The 25,337-nt window shown below is 47.9% G+C and overlaps 1 protein-coding gene across 1 annotated transcript in view; it reads right to left on the reverse strand.

Annotated features, from left to right (window-relative positions):
* Positions 1-25,068, reverse strand: part of LOC149325569 (uncharacterized) — a 37,867-nt gene extending 12,799 nt beyond the window's left edge. Inside the window, exons 1-4 of the mRNA XM_089563541.1 lie at positions 24,970-25,068; positions 24,744-24,895; positions 6,862-6,932; positions 3,504-3,590 (exon numbers count right to left, since the gene is read on the reverse strand). Of these exons, the coding sequence (XP_089419667.1) occupies positions 3,504-3,590; positions 6,862-6,932; positions 24,744-24,895; positions 24,970-25,068 (409 nt within the window). The remainder of the gene's footprint in view (positions 1-3,503; positions 3,591-6,861; positions 6,933-24,743; positions 24,896-24,969) is intronic.
* Between the last annotated feature and the right edge of the window lie 269 nt (positions 25,069-25,337).

The raw sequence follows: 25,337 nt of genomic DNA on the forward strand, positions 1-25,337 counted from the left end.
GACGCAGAGGAAGTGCCCGGTGTGTGCGCGCTTGCCGCTCGGGGCTAGCTGTGATCTGGACCCTGTGCTCCGGTCGTCCTTGTGCCGACATAGACTTCGGGCCACGTAACAATATAGAGAAGGAATAACATAGGACCCAGTATGGAGCCTTGCGGTACACCATATATTATGTTTCTAAGTTCAGATTTAACGTTATTGGCAACGACATATTGGGAACGATTTGAGAGATAACTTTCTAGTAGTGTAAGGGAAATGCCTCGTATTCCATAAAACGGGAGTTTTTTAATAAGTATGTCATGTTTAATGGAGTCGAACGCTTTGCTAAAGTCTAAGAATATGCCCAGGGTATAGATATGAGTTTCTATGTTCTGAATAAGTGTTTCCTTTATACTAAGTAAGGCAGATTCAGTTGACTTATGTTTCTGAAACCCATATTGACTGCTACATATCAAGTTGTGTTTCTGTAGATGGCTAGTAATCCGAGAATTAATAACCTTTTCAAAGATTTTTGAGAACAGAGGAAGTACTGTAATGGAAGTAATGTTTTCTGCCTCTTTTTCTACTTACTTTCATCGCTGTTCGGACGTTACATTATTATTAGTTATAATTGTATTCGTGAATTTTCTTGCGTAAATAAATTTTTGACACCTTCTGGCTTACACGATTAATTATATTTCTATTGCCCGCTCCATTTTGAGAGAGTTCTTGGAAGCACGGTTGGAAAAGCGTTGTTTTGCATACGATGGATTTCAATGTAATTATAGGCCAGTCACCTCGGGTTAAATAACAAAGAAACAACATGTTCATGAGAGAAGATTTAAGAGCTCAAGAACTGCCAACGCTCTCTACGCCGCCGAAGGACGGCGTGAAATAGACCAAACTGTGGCGAATAAGCAGGTACGAAGGTTGCAAGAAAATAAATTTCCCCGCAAAGTATAGACGTCCTGAACGTTTGCAAGCAAGTTGGCGCTGCAGTTGCTAACGGGCTCGCGGTAGGCAAGAGGAGAGGGAGGGGCGTCACGGGGTTGTCTTGAGCGCGTATTTTCAAGGCTCGTTGGCGCGTTTTCAGTTTTTTCAACTCATTGGACTGGTTCATGCCTTGAACTTGTAATTTCGCTCGAAGTTCAGGGCCTCGCGTTGACGACTTACGGCGGGTTCTGGGAAATTGCTCGGCCCTGAGTTATGTATATGTTGTTGGCGATGAACAAAAGCTTTAAGCCGTGGATTTCTACTCTAGACATTAAAAATATCACCTGCACTACACTAGCCAGGATGATATTGCTGCGGACAAACGTGCGCTGATCTTCAGTTGACACATCTGCCGTGGAGTGCGTTGCCAATTAGCCCTGCGCTTAATAGTTTAATCCCCAATACCTCGTCACAGTGTTTGACCCGACAGTTTCTGTTAATTTATCTTCTTAAGGAATCGATCGCTGACCTCTCAGGTGATTCGAAAACAGAGCGGCTGAGGTCGCAGAATACCAATCGACTGCAATCTACGTGTGCTGGACGCCGCTTAAAATGCTCGCAATTGTTACCGCGTGCTTTTCGGTATCGTTCACCGCCCATTCTCATGCAATGACGAAAACGAAAACTAAAGGACGCTGTAACGGGCAATCCCTGCCCACGTCTGTCTTCTTGGAAACGAGCTTCGCGATCACGCCGACCTCATTGACCAGCTTATGAGATATCAAACAATGAAGAGGCTAATCTCGCTTACGCGGCTTTTCGTACAGAGTAAAGGGCGCTGTTCGAAACATACCAACGTGACCGCGCAAGAGTGGCGCAATTTAGCAGACCTGTCCACATGAATCAAATATAATTATGTCATTCGTATTTAGAAAAAGCCCCAAGCAAATATTCAGTGCAATGAACTCACCATTACATATCCGTATATCATCCATACTCGTTAAAATGTGCTGTGCCATCGACAAGATCCCATTCCTTGATCGCCAGCGAACCTGCCGGCGCCCCGGGCTCGTACAAACGACTCCGGGTAATACATGCGCGTGAAGCTAAATATGTGTCGTTTTTTTTTCATGCCCTGCTTTAAGCGTACCATGCTGATGTATAGGCTAGTCAGCGTAACATCTTCCCCGCTAAGAATCCTTTACCGCATGTACTGGCGAGCATTGTCGATCAATACCCAGATTGAGCTTTCAACCACTGCCTATTAGGGTATTAATCTGCGACTAATCTATGAAGACTAGTTTAATTGTCTTTTTTATGCTACTTTGCGGATCCCAAAGTAACGCAGCCGGTCAACACGTACTGCTTCTGCAGTGTGCTGGCAAGATGCTGCCGCTCCGTCCGGCCGGTCGCTGCGGCGGACACTGGTGGGCAGAACCTGTTTTGCCTACCGTGCGAAAGTAACTGCCACCGCACTTTCCTGATGACGCGGCGTGCAGGAGGTGTATAGAAGATTAGACAGCCGTCGCAATAGCTGATTTGGTAGTGCACCGTATACCACACATAAAGGTTCCAATCCCACTAGCGGCATGTGGTACTTTTTTTCTACTTTATAATCAATTAAATTTCTGCCATAAAATGATGGCACTCCAGATTTTATAGTCATAAACTGCGCGAATTCAAAAAAAAAAATTAGCACACTCCTTTATATGTGCTGCTTTTTTTCTCTCTGGAGCCTAGGGAGGCTACAAAGCTTGGCGGAAACATGTTGAGGTCGTAAGCAGCGACCGGCAAAGCGCCAGGGCACATTATGCCACGTCGCAATTTGCAGAGAAACTGAAGTTTTCTGAGGAATCACTTGTAACGACAGCTGAGCGATATTCGCAAGAAAAGCTGCAAGTCATATCGATAAAACACGCATCACTCGGGTTGCGCTAAACATAAGAGTTGCAAAGTTACTGAATGGGTGCGTTTTCTTTAGTTATTCAAAATAGCACTGCATATTCAAAATGGCTTCAACTTAGAATCGAAAGGCTTTCTCATGTTTAATATAGACCTATTTTGCTTTCTTAATGAGAAATATGCATTACAGAATCTGTCGAATATAACGGTAAGGAGATGCTGCAAGTAATGGCATAAGGGCATGCTCTAATTAAGCGTTCTTTTCCCACACGCTCTCAAGATACAATAACAGAGAGCAGTAGGGTATGTTCAAGGTGTAGTTCAGCCGGCGTCGAGCAGCGGACGCAAGCAAAACGCCTGCCTTACATCTGAACATTCTTGCATGTGCATTTGTGCATTTCTGTGTACCCAAGTGCCTGACTCCAGGGTAGCGCGAAAAAAATTATTTACTTCTAAGCGCCGGCTTGATAGAATGGTGCTATCGTCCAATACAGTGATTACAGCTCACAATTTCCTTAATCAAACAGTTTCCTCTGCATACACTGCAACGATTGCGCTTATATTATTATCTGAAATGTTTTCGGGAGCTCTGAAGCTATTTGGATGAGCGCAGATTTTTCTAGCATTTCTAAAAACTTTTAAACAACCCATTTCAAGCTTTTAATATCCAGCACTCCAGAGAGCTTACTCACGTTCTTGGGAGCCAAAAAACATCTTATTGATGAGGCAATTTTTGTAATCGCTGTAAACAACCTGCGTCACAATTGGGAAAGAGGTATCTGGAAGAAAAAAACAAAATTTTACTGAGAGCAGAGTGTTCTCTTGCGGAAAAGGAAATGAACTAATGAATTCAGCGTGATGGCGCTAAGGGCGCTGTTCAGCGGAAACCTGATGTCGTCGTCGTCGCCATTGGCGTGAGCGAAAAATCCCAACTGAAGCAACCTCGGTACCAGCTATACTCCGTTTCATACGTAGCAGGCAACGCTGCCAAAGCTAGCGCGCCTGCTCGCGGAGGCTAAGTCATCACGCAAGAAGTAGGTCTCCATGCTACCAAAGCGAACGCAAACATATTTCGTAGCGACAAATCTTAAGTGCCGTGACTGGCTCCTCCCAGACTTCATTTTACCTCTTGCAACATTTTCATCCTGCGACTCGTCGAGATTTCGAGAAGCAAAATGTATACATGGCGTTATGATGTGCGGTTGGTGGGTCGAATCGCTTCTACTAAATCCGTGCCCAAAAAGTAGCTCACACTCCGTGGAAATTGTGGCCAGAGAACCCGAACACTGAGCTCCTCACAGCTTCGACCATCATTTTCAATGCTACTACATCCTTTTATACCGGTCTTTGTATTCCCCCAAACAATGACCGGAGTTTCGAGAAGAACGAATAATACGTGGCGGAGTAATATGGTTTCGCAGACGCACTACTTCAGCAGCCTCCGCAGCGTTGCCTGCAATGTATGAAACGGAGTATAGGTTCCGTGATTATGTGACCCCATCGCTACCTGCCCACCGGATTGTGAACGAAATTCTAACCATAGCGGGTGGCAGCTAAATTAATGGAAGTCCCACCGGTAGCTTTGTTTCAAACAGCCACCTGCCGGTGGTCAGTGAAGCATCTCGCTTCACTACTGGACCAGTGGTGGGTTGAGGACTCCCAGCGATCAACAAATGTAAGGTACACAACTACTACTTTGGCATATATGGCCGTTATTCCGTTACCCCTATCATGTCGCACTCCTAAAGGGGCGCTTAAGAGTCCCGTCCAGATTTGGAAGCTGTAAACAGCCGCTTGAAATCAGGCACTCCAACCAACATTACTAGCATTTTTTTCTCTTTATTTTCGAGCTGTTTATAAGTCCGGTCTTAAATATTTATGGCTTCGAATGAACCACAAAACAATCGACTAGATAAAGCCAATTACATTTACTTATGTCTCACTGTAACTGGTGCCGAAGGATAAGAATCTGAGGTCACATTTAGTATTATTACTAAATTCTTTACACCTATATATTGTTGGAATTTTACGTAGGAGGTGTTTACAGTTGTCATCATCATCATCAGCCTGACTACGCCCACTGCAGGGCAAAGGCCTCTCCCATGTCTCTCCGATTAACCCTGTCCTTCGCCAGTTGCGGCAACCGTATTCCCGCAAGTGTTAATTTTTAGCCCCACCGTTCAGATCTGCCTGTCTAATTAATTGATCATGCTTTGCAGTTCAAGTCCTGAGTCACTTACCAAGGCAGTGTTTTCAGCGAATTGTAGATAACTTAGGTATTCTTCATTAACTCTTATCCCCAAGTGTTCCCATTTCAGGCCCCGGAATACTTCCTGTAAACAGGCAGTGAATAGCATAGGCGAGATGGTGTCTCCCTGGCGGACACGTTTCCTTATTGGAATTTTAATGCTGGCTTTATGGACAACTACGGTAGCTGTGCAATCGTCATAAATATCTTCCAATATTTTCGACATAACACTCTTCAACACCCTGATTCCGCAATGCCTGCATGACTGCTGAGGTTTCTACTGAGTCGGATGCTTTCTCGTAATCAATTAACGCTATATATAGGGGCTGGTTATATTTTGCGCATTTCTTTATCACCTGATTGATAGCGTGAATATGGTCTATTGCCGAGTATCCATTACGAAAGCTGCCTTATCATTTGGTTGATTGAAGTCTAAGGTTGTCCTGACCCTATTAGCGATTACCTTACAAAAATATCTTGTAGGCAACAGACAATAAGCTGATCGGTCTGTAATTCTTCAAGTCCATGACGTCTCCTTTCTTATGAACTCACATAGTTTTAGCGTTTTTCCAAGCTCTAGGTACACTCTAGGTCACGAGGCATTGCGTATGCAGGGTGGCTAGTTTTTCGAGCACAGTCTCTCCTCCATCCTTCATCAAATCTGCTGTTATCTGATCCTGACCAGCTGCTTTCCCCTTTTGCATTGCTCCTAAGGCTTCCTTTACTTCCTCCTTCGTTACTGGCGGGATGTCCCATTGCTGTGCTCTACTGCCTCTCAGTAACATTCTGATTGCAATCGCTACTGTATCGATTTGTGTAAAACTCTTCGGCTACTTTAACTATGTTATCCATATTGCTAATGACATTGCCCTCTTTCTCTCTTACCACATGCATCTGCTTTTTACCTATGCCTAGTTTTCTCTTCACTGTTTTTAGGATACCACCGATCTGTAGAGCATTCTCGATTTTCTCCATGTTAAACTTCCTGATGTCGGCTACCTTGCGCTTATTGATTACCTACGAGAGCTCTGCCAGTTCTATTCTGTCTATGGAGTTAGATGTCTTCATGCTTTCCCGTTTGTTAATCAGGAATTTAGTCTCCTGAAATTGCTTCCCCGCATCCTGTATGCGTTCACAATTTGAAAGTAACACTATCATTTTCGCTCAGGGCTTTTCTGCAGAAGGGATGGTATCTCTGGCTGCACATCTCCGCACCGAAGAAATGAGAATAGCACAAGCCTTTTTCCTTTCGACTGAAAGAGTTTTAGTTGAGCACCACATCAAAAATGGCGCAGCACCAGTGAAGAACTTTGGCTTCCAAGAAGCGCTAGTATCAGCCATGCATTGCACTTATAGCTCCTAACGGAATGCTATATATATGTGGGGGCCAATCCAACCTCACACGGATGTCTAATAATAGTCTCAGTCTGGGAACAGCGCGCAAAAAGTTTGTTCAGGGTTGTATGAATAGTTCTATTGCCTCAAGGGCAGCCCCCCAAAAAGGCGCTGTCTTGTTTGCTCTGCAGAGCTTTTATGGCTACAAGTACCGAATTAAGGGAGATATTGATTTAGCCTCCGTATACCCAGGTTGCAGTGCATGGATGAGGGCAGTAGAGAATTTAAGGCAGCACAAAAATTCTCATGAGATTTAAACAGCGCGGCGTCTTCCAATGAATGCTGAACATATGAGCCAATTGCTGAAGTCGGTGATGAAGGCTACCAGAGGTGTGCTGCTCTAGACTCAATAGCGCAGAAGATCACAAGGCGTTTCTCGATCTTTTACCTTTTTTAATAATGCTTACCAGAGTTCAAGTAAGCCACAGCCGTGTCTGGGCGGTCTTTGCTGCGCTTGTAGTCGACGGTAATGCTTTTTCTGTAATAAAAAAACATTTAAATGACGCTGGCAGCTTTGTTCCTTAATTGAAACCAATGGGCCTTCAAGCTGTCTTGTTTACTTTCAATGCCTTCGTAGTGTTGTGGCACCAAAACACTAGAGATCCTTACCAACTCGCCCAAATTTCCACTCTTTTGCTTTTCCATCGCCGATATTTCCCTACTTGAGGCACCTTTGCATATCCCAAGCATCCTCGCATGGTGTTCGTAATTCGTCAGACTGTCATCGCGGGATTGCTTTGTATATATCTAACAATACACACACCGCAAGGAATCTGTGAATGCCTGTGTGCCTATGTGTCACAATCCGATATTGCGGACGATAATATTAAAGTGCGCGGTATAAGAAATGATAAGCCCAATTTTTAGCAAATAATTACACCGTTATCGCGTTAAATTCTTTTCTTTCAGCCTGAGCTAAATATTCTGCTCTTAAGTCCACATCTGCACTAGTGTTATGTAGATAGCACCAAAAAACATCGTGAGAAAATTAACTTGCGAGGTGTACCAGTTACATTTCTGCAGTTAATGGTGCCACAGTGATTATCGCCTGTTGATCTCATTGCTGTGAGACGCCTCTTTTTTCGTCATGAAAGTAATAAAACATCATAAATGTAGCCAAAGCAGAAAACGTTTTAACTGTGTAAAGTTGTCAGCAGTTTTAACGCTGATGTTGTGCACAAAAATTGAACAAAATGTACTCGTTTAACACCGTACAAGTCATCAACACTGCATTTCGTTTTGTTTAGAAGCCAAAGAAAAACTGATGGACAGGGGAAGGTAATCGCACTCGCGAGACATTGCATGTACAAGGCGGAGGCTAACTATTCGACAACTGAGAAGCAGTGCCTTGCCATCATCTGGGCTACGTCGAAATTCTACCCCTACCTGTAATGACGACCGTTCAAAGTGATCAGCGATCACCACGCGCTGTGCCGCCATGCTAGTTTGAAGGACCCCTCTAGGCGCCCCACTCGGTGGAGCCTGCGCCTCCAGGAGTTTGACGTCACCGTCATTTACAAGTCCAGACGCGAGCACTATGGCGCCGACTCCCTGTCACGAGCCCCCGTAGATGCACCGCCCCCGACCGAAGATGAGGATGCCTTCCTGGGGCCCATCAGCTCCAGCTCTTTGCACAGCAGCAACGATCGCATCCCAACCTAAACGCCTCATCGAGAACATGGAAGGCAAGGTTTCTTCACCCCCAGCCTCGTTCAATCGAGGATTGTCTTCGTTCTGTGTACAGAATGACCTCCTCGTCAAGAACTTTGCAGCGAACAAAATAGCTAACCTCATTGTTCTACCTGTAAGTCTAAACGGAGAAGTTCTTCAGGCATCGCTAGATTCGACAGCTGGATATCTCGGGTTTTCTCGCGCCCTCCGCCGCATTCAAGACAAGACTTACTGGTCCCGACTGTCTGCCGATGTCGCACATCATGTGAAAACCTGCCGAGATTGTCAGTGACGAAAGACCCCTCCAATCCGACCAGCAGGAGTTTTGAGCCCCAATGAATCCCCCTCAAGGCCCTTTCAGCAGATCGGCATGGACTTGCTTCGCTTTTTCCTGAAGTCACCGTCCGGAAATAAGTGGATTATCATAGCGACCGACTACCTGATCCGCTACGCCGAGGCAAAAGCCCTACCGAACAGAACAGCAGCAGAAGCCACCAAATTTTTCATCGAGCGCATTCTTCTGCGACACGGCACCCCCGATGTGCTAATTACGGACAGAGGAATAGCATTCACAGCGGAACTGACGCAGCCATCCTGCGCTGCAGCCAAACCAGCCACCGGAGGATAACAGCATACCACCCGCAGACCAACGGACAGAACGAGCGCCTAAAAAAACCATTGTCGATATGCTCGCCATGTATGTCGATGGCGAACAAAAGACCTGGAACATCATCCTGCCTTACATCGTCTTCGCCTACAACACCGCAGTGCAGGAAACCATTCAGATGAAGCCTTTCAGGCTCGTGCACGGCAGGTAGGCCATGACCATGCTAGAGGTCATGCTGCCCAGCGCTACCGAAGAAGATAACGTCGATTTCGCCGCCTACCTTCAATGCACAGAAGCTTGAAGGCTTGGCCGATTGCAGGTCGAAGACCAGCAGCGGACCGACGCCAGACACTACAACCTACGAAGACGCAACGCGGAATACAAGCCAGGAGACCGAGTCTCGGCTTGGACGCCTATTCGCACACCGGGGATTGAGTGAAAAACTTTTTCACCGCTATTTCGGCCCGTACAAAGTTCTTCATCGGTTATGTGAACTGGACTATGAATTCGTCCCTGAAGAAGTGACTGCATCTCTGCAACGCCGCGTACGACAAGGAGTTATCCATGTCGTCCGTCCAAAGCCATATTATGCGCTATAAAGGATCTTGTGTTTACATACTCGGTGTGTATTTTTGCACAGTTCATTTTATTTGTTTCTAGTCTTCTTTTTTTTTTTTTACACCATCGGGTCGACGCTTCCCTGAGAAGGCAGTAATGCCGGGAATCTTGGTAGAGTTTCTTTGTTTGTTCATTCTTCAAAGCTACCGGCGTGCCGATTTATCACTTTTTTTGCGAAGCAAGAACCGACCAGATTTACCCTGATTGATCGCATGCAGGCGGATACGCTTCTACGTTGTTCCAGAATGTTCCATTAGATTTGCACACTTTATCTCGAAAGTTCACTATAAGCTCTAAATTAAACAAGGCCGAGAGTCGCAAGCATTCTGTTCGACGACCACGGAGCATGCTTGTTGCTACGCCGCCGCCAACTCATTCAGTCCTTCGCGGGTGTAAGTCAGCCCAAATAAAGACTTGTCTAGAAGCAATTTTCGCCGCCTTCCTGCTCTTCGGACTTCAGGCGCCACTACGTGACAATATATTTGTAACGTCACATGTATTTATATGTGAAAGAATCTTCCCGTACTGCACACTGCGCCATCTGCATTTTAGCTAACACCTTTTACGGCACTTCAGACGTAGACAAACTAGATCAGCGCCCACACATTGGCGCAAATTCGAGCTTACGGGCGCAGTTGAATTACGGATCATGTCAAAAGAGCTGCGAAAGTTTCCGAAATGGCTGGTATGGGATGACGACGAACATACTTTTTTTGGTACCAAGACTCAAGTGCGAAGGATACCTGCATCCCCAGCAGATGAGAGTCATACACGACATACTAAGAAGAGCGTCAGAAAGCGCAAATGCGCAATCCATCTACGATGCCCGGTGTAGGAGGTCCGTAACGCTCCCGAAAGACCACCTACAGAATCAAAGGCCTAGAGCCTTATTATAATACGATGATGATAGTGATTTTTTTATGGCTTGAGGGCATCTGTGGCCAACGAGTGCCATGACAAGAGGCATTTTCGTTTTATGTATCGATTTTCTTTTTCGTTATCATTTCATTTGGTCCTCTGGTGTAGGCGCTTCTTCCAGTGACACAAGCCACGTGGTTGTACGTCACGCTGGCCAAAGAAGGAATACGACCATGGAGTAACCTACTAATATGAACCCGCTGCACGCCCCGCCGGCAAGGCGAACCGGCAGCGACTCGCACAAATCAAAGAGCAAAATTGCGTGTTTGTTTCACTTGGCAAGTTTTCTCCGTGCTAATCCTGTCTTCGGAAAGAAATCGTGAGGTCGCTGTGTAGCATTGTTCCTGCGATTCGGCCGCAACTCATGCAGTTAATAACAACAGCTAACGAACCAGACCGGCCGTCTATGTTCATGGTCATTCGCTTCATCCCTTCGTGTAGCTATTGTCAGAACTGACGTTACTCCTAAATATAATGAAAATGAAATGAATAGCTACAGTCTACGGCCCCTCGTGTTAACATGTGCTCCGCTGTACATTACTAGCAGAAAAAATTCAGTGGGGCACTTTGTTGACCTAAAGCGCGGTGAGGTACGCCTTTAGCGCGGTGTTGCTGCTTGTGTCACTCATGTGTGGTTAAGATGTTAATTAAGTACACAATTGTTTATGAATCTTAAATGCTGGAGACGTTAGAGTGCGTTTGGGAGGCGTCTATCTGATTCGTCGCCTTTCTGCAAACACTGTCCAGCGTCGTAGACAACGAGAACTACATATGCGTTGGCAGGAAGTAGCGTAGCCATAGCACCCTCGACTGCTGAACGGAAGGATGGTGGTTCGATTCCTATCATGTTATTTGTTTTGGTCTGACTATAAGAAGCGTGACACCTCTGCTGACAACCTTCTGTCGACAACGATGAGGTATTAAAGGCTTTCGCCTTAAAATTCGATACGTGTTTCTGTGTTGAATGGAAAGGGCAAGGCAACTGTCGCTAGTGGCTTTTGCTTCGTTTACTCCCTCGGGCTTCTGAGCACGAAGTAAAGTGTTTATGCCGCTGTCAAAATAACGGTGGCTCGAAGGCAGGTGCTTATGCATGGGTTCATCTAGCGATACTGAGGCCGCTTTGTTTGACATCAGGAGCAGGGAAACATGGGCGTTTTTCTCATCTGCTTCTCATCTGCTTCTCGCCTGCAGCGCGAAGCCTGTGTCTTGGGCTGGACAATGATGGCCGAGGAGTAAAGTACAGCCAGTCCAATAAGAGACATATGTTTGCCGCGACTGAAGCAATTTAACGCACACGTAGGTAAGTATAATGTTGAAGAAAATGCTGGGGTACCTTTGTCCCTCTAGTACACAAAACTGGGGAGGGCTCGCCTTTAAGACTCGAATGGGACAGAGTTTCCGTGTCTAGCTCGCATCGCCTACTCAGTAATGTAATTCTGGCGAACTCTTTATTACTCATGCACGCATAAGTACATGAGCCATTTTTTTTCCTTTCGGTCGCTGTATGTGCGTTTCACACGGCCATTTCTTCTACAGGGTATGTGTCGTCAGGTGTTATTTGTTTTAAGTCCATTTCTTTTCATGTTGCACATTAATGACCCGCCTTTTAACGTACCCACTGAAATTCGCTTATGTGCTGACGATTACGTGCTGTACAATACTATCATTTTGTACGTGATCACAGCCTTTTAAATGATTATTTTGCCAGCTTTTGTCAGTAGTGTTACAGGCGGCTGATCCTAACAGACTCCAGCCCGCCGCCGTTGCTCAGTGGTTGTGGCGCTCGGCTGCTGACCCGAAAGTCGCGGGTTCGATCCCAGGCGCAGTGCTCGAATTTTGATGGAGGCGAAATTATAGAGGCTCGTGTACTGTGCAATGTCAGCGCAGGTTAAAGAACCCCAGGGGGTCGAAATTTCCGGAGCCCTTCACTAAGGCGTCCCGAATAACCTGAGTCGGTTTGAGACGTTAAACTGCAAGAAATGAAACAAAACCAGCACCTTGGATGAAGCTGCCCGGCAGCCGTTTTTTCTGTCCGGTGCAAGCAAACGTCAATGGTCTTACGCACGCAACCTTTTGTGCATTTAACCAATCAACAACGATGCAGAGCCATATTTCCGGTGCCTGTTTAGTGGATTCTATACTCGTGTTCTTTCAACCACTCCTTCAAACACCTTCCCCGTCTGACCGACGTATACAGCACCGGAAATCTGGCGCTGCAACGTCGTCGATGAAAAGAAGAAGACGAAGGTGCCGGCATCGAAAGGGCATGTGAACCAGATCTCACCAGCTGTTCTGTGGTGTATAGGCACTCTGAACAGATAGTGCGGGAGATGTTAGAGGCTGCCGAGATAGCCATGCTGCAAGATTCCTGTATTTGTGTGCCATCGGTTGCCCTGGCAGAAGCTGAGTTGCAATTTTTGAAGAGTTAAGGCCCCTATGTCTCATATTTTTTTTTTCGGTTTGGTTTATACGGGTTTAACGTCGAAAAGCGACTATGTGGGACGCCGTAGTGAAGGGCTCTGGGAATTTCGACCATTTGTGGTTGTTTAACGTGCACTGACATCGCAGAGTACACGGGCCTCTAGAATTTCGCCTCCATCGAAATTTTTTGCGATGAAATTTTTTTATGGATTTTTTGCGTTTAAGCATATAAGTAATTGTTTCTGTCAATGAACGTTAGTTGGAATTAAGCCCTCGTGTGTCTGCTCGCGTCTTTGTGCTTGTCTCTTTAATCTTTTAAGCTTCGCTGTATATTTTTATTCATGGATTACCAACTAACCCGCATCCTTACCTTACCCTAGTCAAGACCTCTACCGTTAATTACGTTATTGAAGCAGTTTTCTATCTGCGTCGTGGAGGCCGGGATAGTGTGCACATCAGCCACCTCATGCCGCTTTACGATCCGCCAGCTACGTCTGTTCCCTATGGTTTTCGAAATATTTGTGCGCACACAAGACACGGTATGAAAGGGGACACGCACAGTCGTTGACTTCAATTGGATTTTTTTATGATTTAAAATATTCTTACGAAGACAAAGAGGGCAGTAGCGCGGGACGGAGCGCTTGCGCCAGGCGCTAGCCATTAAATTATATTATCATCTGCCTTGAAGTTCCACAGGCCAGTGTCGCTGCCGTAACGGACGTGGTCCGTGACGAAATCCGACGAGATGTGCAGTCGCCGCCAGCTCCACACTCGGCGCCCTCCGTTATGACGTACAGCGAAGCACTACACTACGAATTCCTGGGCCAGCGATGCAAGCCTTTTCCCCCGTCGTTCCCGTGCCAGTACGATTTCTGCAGCACCCAACCGCAGCAGTAGCATTCGAGCCGCAGGAGTCCAGGCCTACCATGAGCAAAGCGCACTTGTGGCGTACACCAAACAATCGGCCGCTCTGTTACCACTGCGGGGAGCCCGGCCACATCCTCCTCTACTGCCCCTATGCAGAATGGGCTTAAGGGGATTTTCGCCTGACGCACCTCGACCGCGCTACGGTGAAATACCCCAGGATATCGAGCTGCACCTGGCTGATAACGTGCAGTCCTCGACCCTGCAGCGACGCCAGTCCCGATCCCCATCCCTAAGGGGGGGTCTCTTCGCCCGGCCGCCCGTCGTCCTCTGGCCAGTCCAGAGGCGCGTCCCCACATCGGGAAAATTGAAGACGGCGTCCTCCGGGGGTAGGGCCGTCGCTATTGGAACGTGTCAAGAGCCTCCATCCGAAGATTCGCCACGACTCTCCGATCGACGACGACCTGACATGACTACCTCAACGACGCACTGCGATCGACTGGTTTCCGCCGAAATTCCGGTATCCGCCGACAACCATGACGTTACCGCACTGGTGGATACCGGCGCCAATTTTTCTGTAATGAGCAGTCTGTTAGCCCCGGCCCTGAGGAAGGTTCTAACCACTTGGTCCGGGCCGCGGATCCGGACAGCTGGTGCCCATGTCGTAACTCCGATTGGTGTCTGCACTTCGCGAATCGAGATCCGCGGCGTTACTTTCCCTGGTTGCTTTGCTGTGTTACCCGAGGTCTCCAAGCACCTCATCTCATCATGCCGGGCATGCCGGCATAATGATGGCATTAGTGGAGGCGCCTACCACTCCCATAAAGACCGACGTAAACCCGAACCTCCCGTCTAATCAGAAACGCTGCCTGGAGAGCATTATCGAATCTTTCCGCGACTGTTTTGCCTCGACCTCTAAGGTTAGGCAGATTCCGCTCACAAAGCACCGCATTATAGTTGACGCAAACCAGCGACCGTTGTGCCAGCCGCCTTATCGGGTCTCTTCGAAGGAACTTGACGCCATTCACCGACAAGTTCACGAAATGCTCCAGGACGACGCGATACGAGCCGTCGACGAGCCCGTGGGCATCGCCTGTTTTTCTGGTGGCGAAGAAGGATGGATCCCTACGGTTCTGTGTTGATTACAGGCGTCTAAGCAAAGTCACCAAAAAGGAGGTTTATCCTCTGCCACGGATTGATGACTCCTTGCACCGGCTACGCCACGCCACGTACTTCTCGTCGCTAGATTTACGTAGTGGCTATTGGCAAATCGAGGTGGATGAACGCGACCGGGAAAAGACCGTCTTAATTACACCGGATGGTCTGTACGAATTCCAGGTGGTCCCTTTCGGACTGTGCTCGGCTCCTGCCACCTTCCAGCGGATGATGGACACCGCGCTTGCCGACCTAAAATGGCAGTCCTGCCTCGTGTACCTGGATGATGTTGTCATCTCCGCCACATTCGAAGAGCACCTGAGGCGCCTGCGCGCCGTGTTCGCCGCAATTCGTTCAGCCGGTCTTTCCCTCAAGCCAGAAAAGTGTCTCTTCGCTTTCCAAGAGTTGAAGTTTGTGGGCCACATCGTGAGCGCTAAGGGAGTTAGCCCTGATCCCGATAAGACAGCCGCCGTCGCTGCTTTTCCCATGCCAACCGATAAGCGAAGTGTGCGCCGCTTTCTGGGTCTCTGCGCCTATTATCGGCGTTTTTTGCGGAACTTCTCCCAGATCGCTGAGCTCTTTATCCGCCTCACGAAAGATGCGAAACCGTTCTTGTGGGACCAGGAGCAACAACAGGGCTTTGAAGACCTGCGCACTCGTCTCCAAAGTACGCCCATCCTTGGCCACTTCGACGAGTCTGCCGAGACAGAATTGCACACAGACGCCAGCAACATCGGCCTCGGTGCGGTCCTTGTACAGTCGCAGGATGGTCTCGAACGCGTAATAGCATACGCAAGCCGCACCTTGTCACGCTCGGAGGCGAACTATTCTACCACTGAAAAAGAATGCCTGGCAATTGTGTGGGCAGTGACCAAATTTCGCCCGTATTTGGACGGCCGCCCTTTTAGAGTCGTCAGTGATCACCAATCGCTGTGCTGGCTGGCGAACCTCAAAGATCCCTCGGGCCGGCTTGCACGCTGGAGCCTTCGCCTTCAAGATTTCGACGTCACCATCATTCTGTAGGAAGCACAGTGATGCCGGCTGTCTGTCTCGTGCTCCTGTTGAGGACAACTGAGCTGAACCCGACACCGATTTTGTTTTTGTCGGCGCCATCTCCACATCCGTACTCACTCAACACCAAAAAGACGACAAAGAATTACGGCCTCTCATTGAGTATTTTGAACGAAGCGCTGAGTCTCCACCGCGAATCTTCTCACGTGGACTGTCGTCGTTCTGTTCGCGCGATGGCGTTCTGTATAAGAAAAACTACCACCAGACGGAAGCTGTCTATCTGCTCGTCGCACCTGCGGCCTTGCGCGACGTAGTCCTGCAGGCGTGCCATGATGACCCATCCTCTGGTCGCCTGGGTTCTTCCCCCACTTTGGCGCGGATACGCCAAAAGTACTACTGGCCCAGGGTTGCTCCAGTTGTACAGCGTTACGTCCGAACTGGCCGCGAGTGCCAAAGTCCCACGACGCCACCGACTAAGCCAGCCGGACTACAGCAGGCTATATATATATATATATATATATATATATATATATATATATATATATATATATATATATATTGTAGTGTGCCAACTGTGACAGGTTCCGCTACCGCCATGCGCCGACACTGCGCTGCGCCTGACGACGACGAAGCTATGCGCCGACACTACGCTGCGCCTGACGACGACGAAATTGCCCCGCTCTCTTGGTGCTGGCTACGCCCGTCTACGCTGCCAGATCCTGCACGGCGGTTCGCTCTCTTGAGGACGCCTAATAAACGCACCCCTACAATTGGTGGAGGTTCTGGGTAGGAGGTAGAGGCCGCGGAAGTGTCGCGGTCATGTTTTTTCCCGCTTCCTACCAGGCCGCCCCTTCTTTCCGTCCTCCGCCGCCGTCTGAGCCCCCGTCTCAAGCTCCGTTCTCAAGGGTTCGCCCACATCCTACCAATCCCGGGCGTACTGCAGACAACCGACCCATCTGTTACGCCTGTGGTCTGCCCGGCCATGTCGCGCGGTTTTGCCGCCAGCGCCTTCCACCTTCTCGACGTGATCTGCGCTCCTACCCGTACGATGCCGAACTATCCTCGCCGACAAGGCCACCTGGTCCCCCCTTTGTTTCCCCTGATCGCCAAATTTACACCACCGCTTCCTTCGATGTCGATGTGCTCAGCTCTTGTGATGTTAAGAATGATCCACCGCCCTCCGACGTCTTCCACCGTGCCATTGACGCCGACCTTCCACCCGCGCTACGTGATCAACTCGTCGCCCTCCTCCAGCGCTTCAGTTCTTCTTTCGATCTTCCTCAGACTGCCTTGGGCCGTACGTCTGACGTTGCGCACACCATCAACACCGGTACACACGCCCCTCTTCGCCAGCGCCCCTATCGTGTCTCGGCTTCTGAGCGCCGCGTCATTTCTGATCACGTGGACGACATGCTCCGTCGGGGTGTCATACAGCCCTCCCACAGTCCCTGGGCGTCTCCTGTTGTGTTGGTAAAAAAGAAAGATGGTTCCATCAGGTTCTGTGTTGATTACCGCCGGCTCAACAACATCACACGCAAGGACGTCTATCCCCTGCCACGAATCGATGACGCCCTGGACTGCTTGCAGGGAGCTGAGTATTTCTCCTCGCTGGATTTGAGGTCAGGCTACTGGCAGGTGCCCATGGCTGACGCTGATCGCTCAAAAACTGCCTTCATAACACCTGACGGCTTATATGAGTTCAACGTCATGCCGTTTGGCCTTTGCAACGCCCCGGCTACTTTCGAACGCCTGATGGACACTATCCTTAGTGGACTCAAGTGGGAGAGTTGTCTTTGCTATCTCGATGACATCGTCGTCTTTTCTGCGGACTTTTCTTCTCATCTCATCCGCCTCGAGCGCGTTCTGACTTGTCTTACTGACGCTGGGCTCCAGATGAATTTGAAAAAGTGCTGCTTTGCTGCCCGACAACTTACCATTTTAGGACATGTAGTCTCTAAAGACGGCATTCTTCCGGACCCTCCAAACTTCGTGCAGTTGCCGAATTCCGAAGCCCACCTCACTGAAGCAGCTCCGTAGCTTCGTTGGCCTTTGCTTTTACTTCCGTCGCTTCATCTTGAATTTCGCCACGATCATCGCTCCTCTGACCCAGCTACTCGCAGGCAGCTCCAACCTCTCCGCCTAGACGGCTGCTTGCGATGACGCCTTCGACACCGTGCGCCGCCTTTTGGTTTCGCCTCCCATCCTTCGCCACTTTGACCCGGCTGCGCCTACTGAGATCCACACTGACGCCAGCGGTATTGGGCTGGGTGCCTCCCACAACTCCCGGCCTTTCGCGGAAACTGCTGCATCGGTATCATGGTCCCTACCGGGTTCTCAAGCAAACATCTCCGGTCAATTATATTGTTGAGCCTGTTGCAACCGCTGCGGACTTGCGTCGCCGTGGCCGCGAAACCGTCCACGTCGACCGACCGAAGCCGTACTACGACCCCTCTGTTCTTCCTTCCCCTTAAGACGCCAGGATGGCTCCTTTTCACCCGGGGGAAACTGTAGTGTGCCAACTGTGACAGGTTCCGCTACCGCCATGCGCCGACACTGCGCTGCGCCTAACGACGACGAAGCTATGCGCCGACACTACGCTGCGCCTGACGACGACGAAGTTGCCCCGCTCTCTTGGTGCTGGCTACGCCCGTCTACGCTGCCAGATCCTGCACGGCGGTTCGGGCTCTTGAGGAAGCCTAATAAACGCACCCCTACAATATATATATATATATATATATATATATATATATATATATATATATGCGATAATGGGAAACGCTTCATTTAAGTATGCACTTATTGGGAGCTACGTTTCGGACAGAGCCTGTCCTTTTACAAGACTGAAGTTGCATGGTTCTTGCTTCTCTTAAAGAGTCTTCATCTGTACAGGAGTTCGACACATGAGCCAAAACAAGCAGACGATGCAGAAGGAAGAACGGCTCAAGGAAGAGAAAATGAAAAAAATTAACAAAAAATACACAAACGGAACAGGGAGGGGGGAGGGGAAATGTCGTCACCCGGCACCCACGCATGCGGTGGCGGGGAGAAAATACTAAAAAAAATAGAAGAAAAGGGGGGAAAAAGAGCGGCAGGGAGAATGGACGGAGAACGTGAGTACTAGCGGGCAGCTAGTAAAGTGTATGGAGAGAGACAGTGGCCGAAGCACAGCATAGATTTGAGATGCACTCAAATGTTGTCCACTTAAACGAGTAAACAAAACACAATGAAGCAAAAGGGGGGGGGGACTTCCGCCATGCGCAACTTCTTTGGCAGGATGAGTCAAGGCGGGCAGAGTGGATTTTAACTAGACGCACGTGGGCTGTAGATGAGCTCACATGCACACACCCAGAGAAGCAACAAAAAAAAGGGAAAGAAAAAGCTCTAAACGGAGGCGACTTAGGCGAATAATTGTCGCGTGGGGCCACTATTAATGGCGCGAGTGCTTAGGGTTCTTTGACTGCGCCGCTCTCGTCGAGATGGTCGAACGGGGGAAGGTAAGAGCGCGGTGGGCGATGAGGATATCGGTGTAAGCGTATGGGAGAAAGCTTGCGAGGCTTGTCAAGCCGGCACTCCAAGGTCAGTACTGGATTTGCAAGGGGCGTATTGAAGACGGAGCGCCCAGGTTCTCATTAATGCCATGGGCAATTGTTCCAAACTTATAAAGAAAGTACGACTCCCGTTGCTCCCGTTCCCGGGTGTTGTTGAACCCACCTTTTAAGACTGTTAATTCAAATGCTTCAAGTGGGTGTTTTTTGTCATTAAGGTGTTTTGACAAGGGGAGGTTACGCAGAGATAGGGCATGAGCGCGGTTGTTATTAAAGCGAATTCGTAGAGGGTTAACCGCATGCCCAATGTACTGCATACTGCACACACCGCATTCTAGGAGATAGATAACGTTGGAGGAGTCACAATTAAAGTCGCCATTGGTTTCCCATTTAAATCCTGAGGCTGTGCTGATTGCACAGCTTGTTGTTTGCATATGTTTGCAGCCGTGGTATCTACTTTTGGAGCAGGGTCGGCAACCCAACCCCAGGTGGTTATGTGTTTTCGAGTGTACGAGAATGGTTTGAATGTTTTTCGGTCGTCTGTAGACTACGTGAGAGGGAGTAGTGAAAATTTGTAGTTGTGAGTTGTGAAAATGTTGAAATGTTTTTTAAGGGGTTGGTTTACGTTGGGAGGATTACTTGTGTAGGTGAGTACCAAGTTTGCCCGATGATCTGCTTCTTCACTCCGTCGACGTCCATCTAGTATTTCCTCTCGGTTGAGTTTAGATGTCCTTTGAATTGCATCGTCGACAATGGCGGGGGGATATCTTTGCTTGGTGAGGACTTCTCGCATGCGATTGGAATTTCTCACGAAGTCTTGATCTTGTGAACAGATTCTTGTGAACAGATCGATGTGCCTGAGAGTATGGGATACTTGTTTTCGAGTGGCGAGGATGACAACTTTGAGAGTGTAAGTATTGTTGACTGCTGTCGGTTTTCTATATACGCTGGTGTTAAGTGAGCCTTCGTTTACCGAAATCTCAACATCTAGGAAGTTAATTTTGGTGTGGGAGTAAGCGTGAGTGAACGATATGTTGGGGTGGACAAGGTTGAATTGTTCAATAAAATGTAGTAGTTCTTGCTCTGTGTCAGTCCAAATGAAAAAATGTCATCCAAATAGTATTTGTATAGGATGGGCTTGATGAGAGAATCTTGCCTGAATTTAGATTCAATACTATGCATGAAGATGTTGGCGTAGGTGGGGGCCAGCCTAGTACCCATGGCTGTGCCATTAATTTGTAAGTAGTGTTGATCGTTGAATTCAAAGTTGTATTCGAGTACGATTTTCGCAAGTATTTCTAGAACACGTGGGTCAGGGGACTCCTGTTTTCTATCTTGCTTGTACGCTTCGGTCAGAGATCTGATGCCATCGGAATGAGAAATGTTAGTGTAGAGTGAGATTGCATTTAATGTTATCAGAAAGGCCCCTTCCGGAAGTTTAAGGCCTGCTATTTCGCGAAGCAAATGGTTTGTGTCTCGTATGTAGGATGGGTGTGTTGTTGGAATATGCCTGATTAATGTGTCAATGTAACTGGAAATTTGTTCCTTAATCGTGCCAATGCCAGATACTATAGGGCGGCCAGGATTATCCTGTTTGCGGATTTTCGGTAGTAAGTAGAATCGACCTGGCGACGGGTGTGGTGCAGGGAGGGCTTTAGATAACCTTAGGGTTATGTCCCCTATTTTCGCAGCTGATCCAGAGTCTCTGCTATATATTGTTGGTATTGTGGATTTGGGTCTTTTTCAAGAAGTTGATAGAAGCAAGTGTTAGACAGTTGTCTCAAGCCTTCCTCAATGTATGCTTCACTATCCATGACGACTATACCGCCTCCATTATCTGCTGCCTTTATGGTTACATCTGTCCATCTGCTGAGAGCCTTCAATGCATCCCGTACTTTTTTGAACAGGTTCGGTCTCCCTGGAGTATGCCTTTTGTAAGCGCGAATTATGTCGTTCTGGACCGCATTAATATACTTGTCCAAGTGTTTGTCTCATCCCATGTTAGGAGTCCAGTGTTGGTTTGTAACGCAGAATTCTCTGCTGTCCGCACTTAGTTGGGGCCTATCACAAAAGTATTCTTTGAGTCGTAACATTCGTGCAAAATCGACCAAATATTTTAAAACTGAGAATTCATTGTATTTACTTGTGGTGCAACAGAACGTAAGGCCTCGAGAAAGAACTGATTTGTCGTCAATTGTTAGAGCGCTGGATGATATATTAATAATGCAATCCTAGAAACCATAGCCAGAGCTTGTAGCAGCGGGTTTATGATTGGTGGATGTTGCCGTTCCAGAGCGTTCTGCTTGTGTAGTCGGTATTAATGTTGTTTGTGTCGTTGCGTTGAATTTGTTGTTGCGGCTTGCCGTAACAATGGGGTGATTATTAGTAGTTACCTCCGTTTCGGATTCTTCGCGTAAAGCTGGGTTTGTCCACGCGAGGTGTGGAATCCCGTCCCTAATGAATTTTTTGCGTTTTATCTCGCGTACCTCGCTGGTTCTGTTTCGCTCAAAGAGCGTAAGTTCGGTGGCCTCAGGCGCGGTTAGGGAAATGTGTTGACGAGCACGACTCTCTTCTTTTTACAGAGGCCCCAAAACCCTCTCAAAATGGCGAATCGTAACTCCAAGCAAAACCAAAGAGGCAGATTCTAGTACACGATTCCAATTATCCTTTTCCTCATTACACAGGTTACCCATTGATGGTGTTATTGAAATTTTTAAACCTTTTGGTGCGATTTTGGATTGCATATAGATCTTTAGGCTATGGATATGGAGTTCGGGCCTTATTCGTTTATCCTTGATTTTTCTCAACTTTAAAAATTTGGAATTCTTTGAGAAAGGCTGTCGGTAGGCTGAGAAAGAGAGAGTCAGCGTACTCACGCGGCCTGATTGTCAGTATTGACGAACGCGTTGTGCGGAACCACAGCGCTTTAGGAGATCGTAGCCAGATAGAGGGGTGCTTCCCTATCTCTACGTAACCTCCCCTTGTCAAAACACAGTAATGACAAAAACACCCATTTGAAGCATTTAAAGTAACAGTCTTACAGGGTGGGTTCAACAACACCCGGGAACGGGAGCAACGCGTGTCGTACTTTATTTATAAGTTTGGAACAATTGCCCAAGGCATTAATGAGAACCTGGGCGTTTGGTCTTCAGTACGCCCCTTGCAAATCCAGTACTGACCTTGGAGTGCCGGCTTGACAAGCCTCGCAAGCTTTCTCCCATACGCTTACACCGATGTCCTCATCGCCCACCGCGCTCTTACCTTCCCCCGTTCGACCATCTTGACGAGAGCGGTGCACTCAATGAACCCTAAGCACTGGCGCCATTCATAGTGGCCCCGCGCGACAATTCTTCCCCAAAGTCGCCTGCCTCCGTTTCGGGCCTTGTCTTTTCCTTTTTTTTTTGTTGTTTCTGTGGGTGTGTGCATGTGAGCTCATCTACACCCCACGTGTGTGTAGTTAAATTCCACTCTGCCCGCCTTGACTCATCCTGCCGAAGAAGTTGCACATGGCGGAAGTCTCCCCCCGCCCCTCCTTTTGCTCCTGTGTATTTTGGTTACTTGTTTAAGTGGACAACATTTGAGTGCATCTCAAATCTATGCTGTGCTTCGGCCAACGTCTGTCTCCATACACTTTACTAGCTTTCCGCTATGTTAGGACTCACGTTCTCCGTCCATTCTCCTTCCCGCTCTTTTTTTCTTCCTCCTTTTCTTCTCTATTTTTTCGTCTCATCTCCCCGCGACCGCCTGCGTGGGTGGCGGGCGAAGATATTTACCCTCCCCTCTCCTTGTTCCGTTTGTGTATTTTTGTTATTTTTTCTTTTTTTTCTCTTCCTTGAGCCGTTCTTCCTTCTGCATCGTCTGCTTGTTTTGGCGCTTGTGTCGAACACCAGTACAGTGAAGATCCTTTAAGAAGAGAAGCAAGAGCCCTGTAACTTCAGTCTTGAAAAAGGACAGGCTCTGTTCGAAACGTCGACTCCCAATAAATGTTTACTTAAATGCAGCGTTTCCCAATTTAGCATCTTACCCCTAGCAACGAAGTACGTTTATCTTATTGTGCTATATATATATATATATATATATATATATATATATATATATATATATATATAAGCAATCAAGGGAAGGGGAATGAGGAGCTCGTTATTAATATGAGAGAAGCCAACAGCCACAGAAACCTAAGGAAAGAGGGGATTTTTAAATTTATTTATTTTGTGCTGTTGTTCGATATAGAATACTACTGATTATGTTTTGGCTTAAAGCTAATTGATTAGAAAAGCAGTACAATAAACTGCCACATGCCGCCGGTGGGATCCGAACCCACGACCTCCGAATTACGCGTCCGGTGCTCTACCGCTGAGGTACGGCGACGGCTGTCAAATCTATATATATATATATGGTGGTTTGGTTTATGGGGTTTAACGTCCCAAAGCGACTAAGGCTATGAGAGACGCCGGAGTGAAGGGCTCCGCAAATTTCGACCACCTGGGGTTCTTTAACGTGCACTGACATCTCACAGTACACGGGCCTAGAATTTCTCCTCCAAAGAAATTCAACCGCCGCGGCCGGGATCGCACCCGCGTCTTTCGGGCCAGCAGCCGAGCACCATAGCCACTGAGCCACCGCGCCGGCATATATATATATATATATTGTCACGTGTGTACTAATCGGCCTAGGGTCAACAGCGGCGTAGCCAGGGACGTGCGCTTCTAGGACACTTCCACGCACACTTCCTCCTCTTCTTGAAAGGCGATTTGGTCTTCACGAGCGCTGGTGTCAATATATGCTTTAACAACGTGGATATCAGAGTAAAATTTTAGTAAAATTCGTATTAAGTGGGCGCATGTGTGTGTGCCCTGTCATGTCCTGCCCTGTGTGGGTGTAAATATTCCTGAATACAGGAAGAATCATCTCCCCAGAACGCAGTGTTTCCACTTCATAAGCAGACGGAAAGATTCTTTTTCGCTGGGAGGCAACTCTACGGTGGCATAGCCAACGCACGTGGTTGGGCTTGAATGGGACGACGAAGGCCCCAAAGCGCGAGGTCCTCAAGCAGAACGAGCCCTAGGACTGGCCCCATTACGCTTGCCGATTCCTTCGACTACCTGAATGAACCTACTTTTTACGTTCACCATGATGGCATGAGGGAGCCCGGTGTCGTTAAGGTTTCCGTTCTTCCGTGTGTATGTTTAGTGCTGGATTTTCTGTGCAAGTGTTGAAAAATGAGAGGAGCACCAAGGCACAAAAAGAAGGCAGCTCTTAATGATTATCAAGGCGTAGTATGGCGGCGATAGTGCGCTTGATGCCTCTGTCAGACAAACTAAAAGATGCGAGCTGCTTGTGTGTGGCGAATGTTAGATAATCCAATTTTATCTGAACAGCATCTACAATTGCGATCACAAATTAACGAATCGCGAGTGTGCGGACAGGCATTATTTTTTCGGAGTTCTGTCAAAATGCATTCTCTACAATCGTTACTCACCCTTCTTCTCCGTCCACTCCTTTCATATGCCAAATGTAAGATGCAGTCATTGCCGTGCTGTCGAATGATGTCACATCAGCCGTAAGGCACTCTAACATTGGAAATTCTACGGTGGCTGCTCGTAGAACAGCGTGTGGCAAAGACGCCACGGCCTGACGGAAAAGAAAAACCTCCCGCTTATCACTCCTCGCGACGAAGGCTGATAGAAGAAACAAAGGTTCCTTACTTTTAGAGCATCCACAGGTTCGTTGGCCTGGGCCTCATTTCCAGAAATGCAATGAAAGGCAAACATTGCCATCAGCCAGAGCAGAACGGGCAGATTCATCACGACCAGTCTGGCTTTGTCCGTGCTTCGTTCTGATGTTCTCGCCTACGGCACTGGAGACAGGCGAACAAGCGTAGCAATAGTCCGCTTCTGACGATCACAGACGTGTGATTAAAAATGGAGTCACTTTCTGTTTTCCAATCAACTTTTCCGTTCTCCGACCTACATGTCAACGTTCGTTCAGCGCAGCTGCACGAGCGGCGACTTTTATCGGTCAGCCCTAGGGCTTACGTCCAGGCCAGAAAAATGATTACATGATAGGTTCAATT

This window comes from Amblyomma mixtum, chromosome 10, assembly GCF_055824585.1.
Source record: "Amblyomma mixtum isolate Tamu chromosome 10, ASM5582458v1, whole genome shotgun sequence".
Lineage (NCBI taxonomy): Eukaryota > Metazoa > Arthropoda > Arachnida > Ixodida > Ixodidae > Amblyomma > Amblyomma mixtum.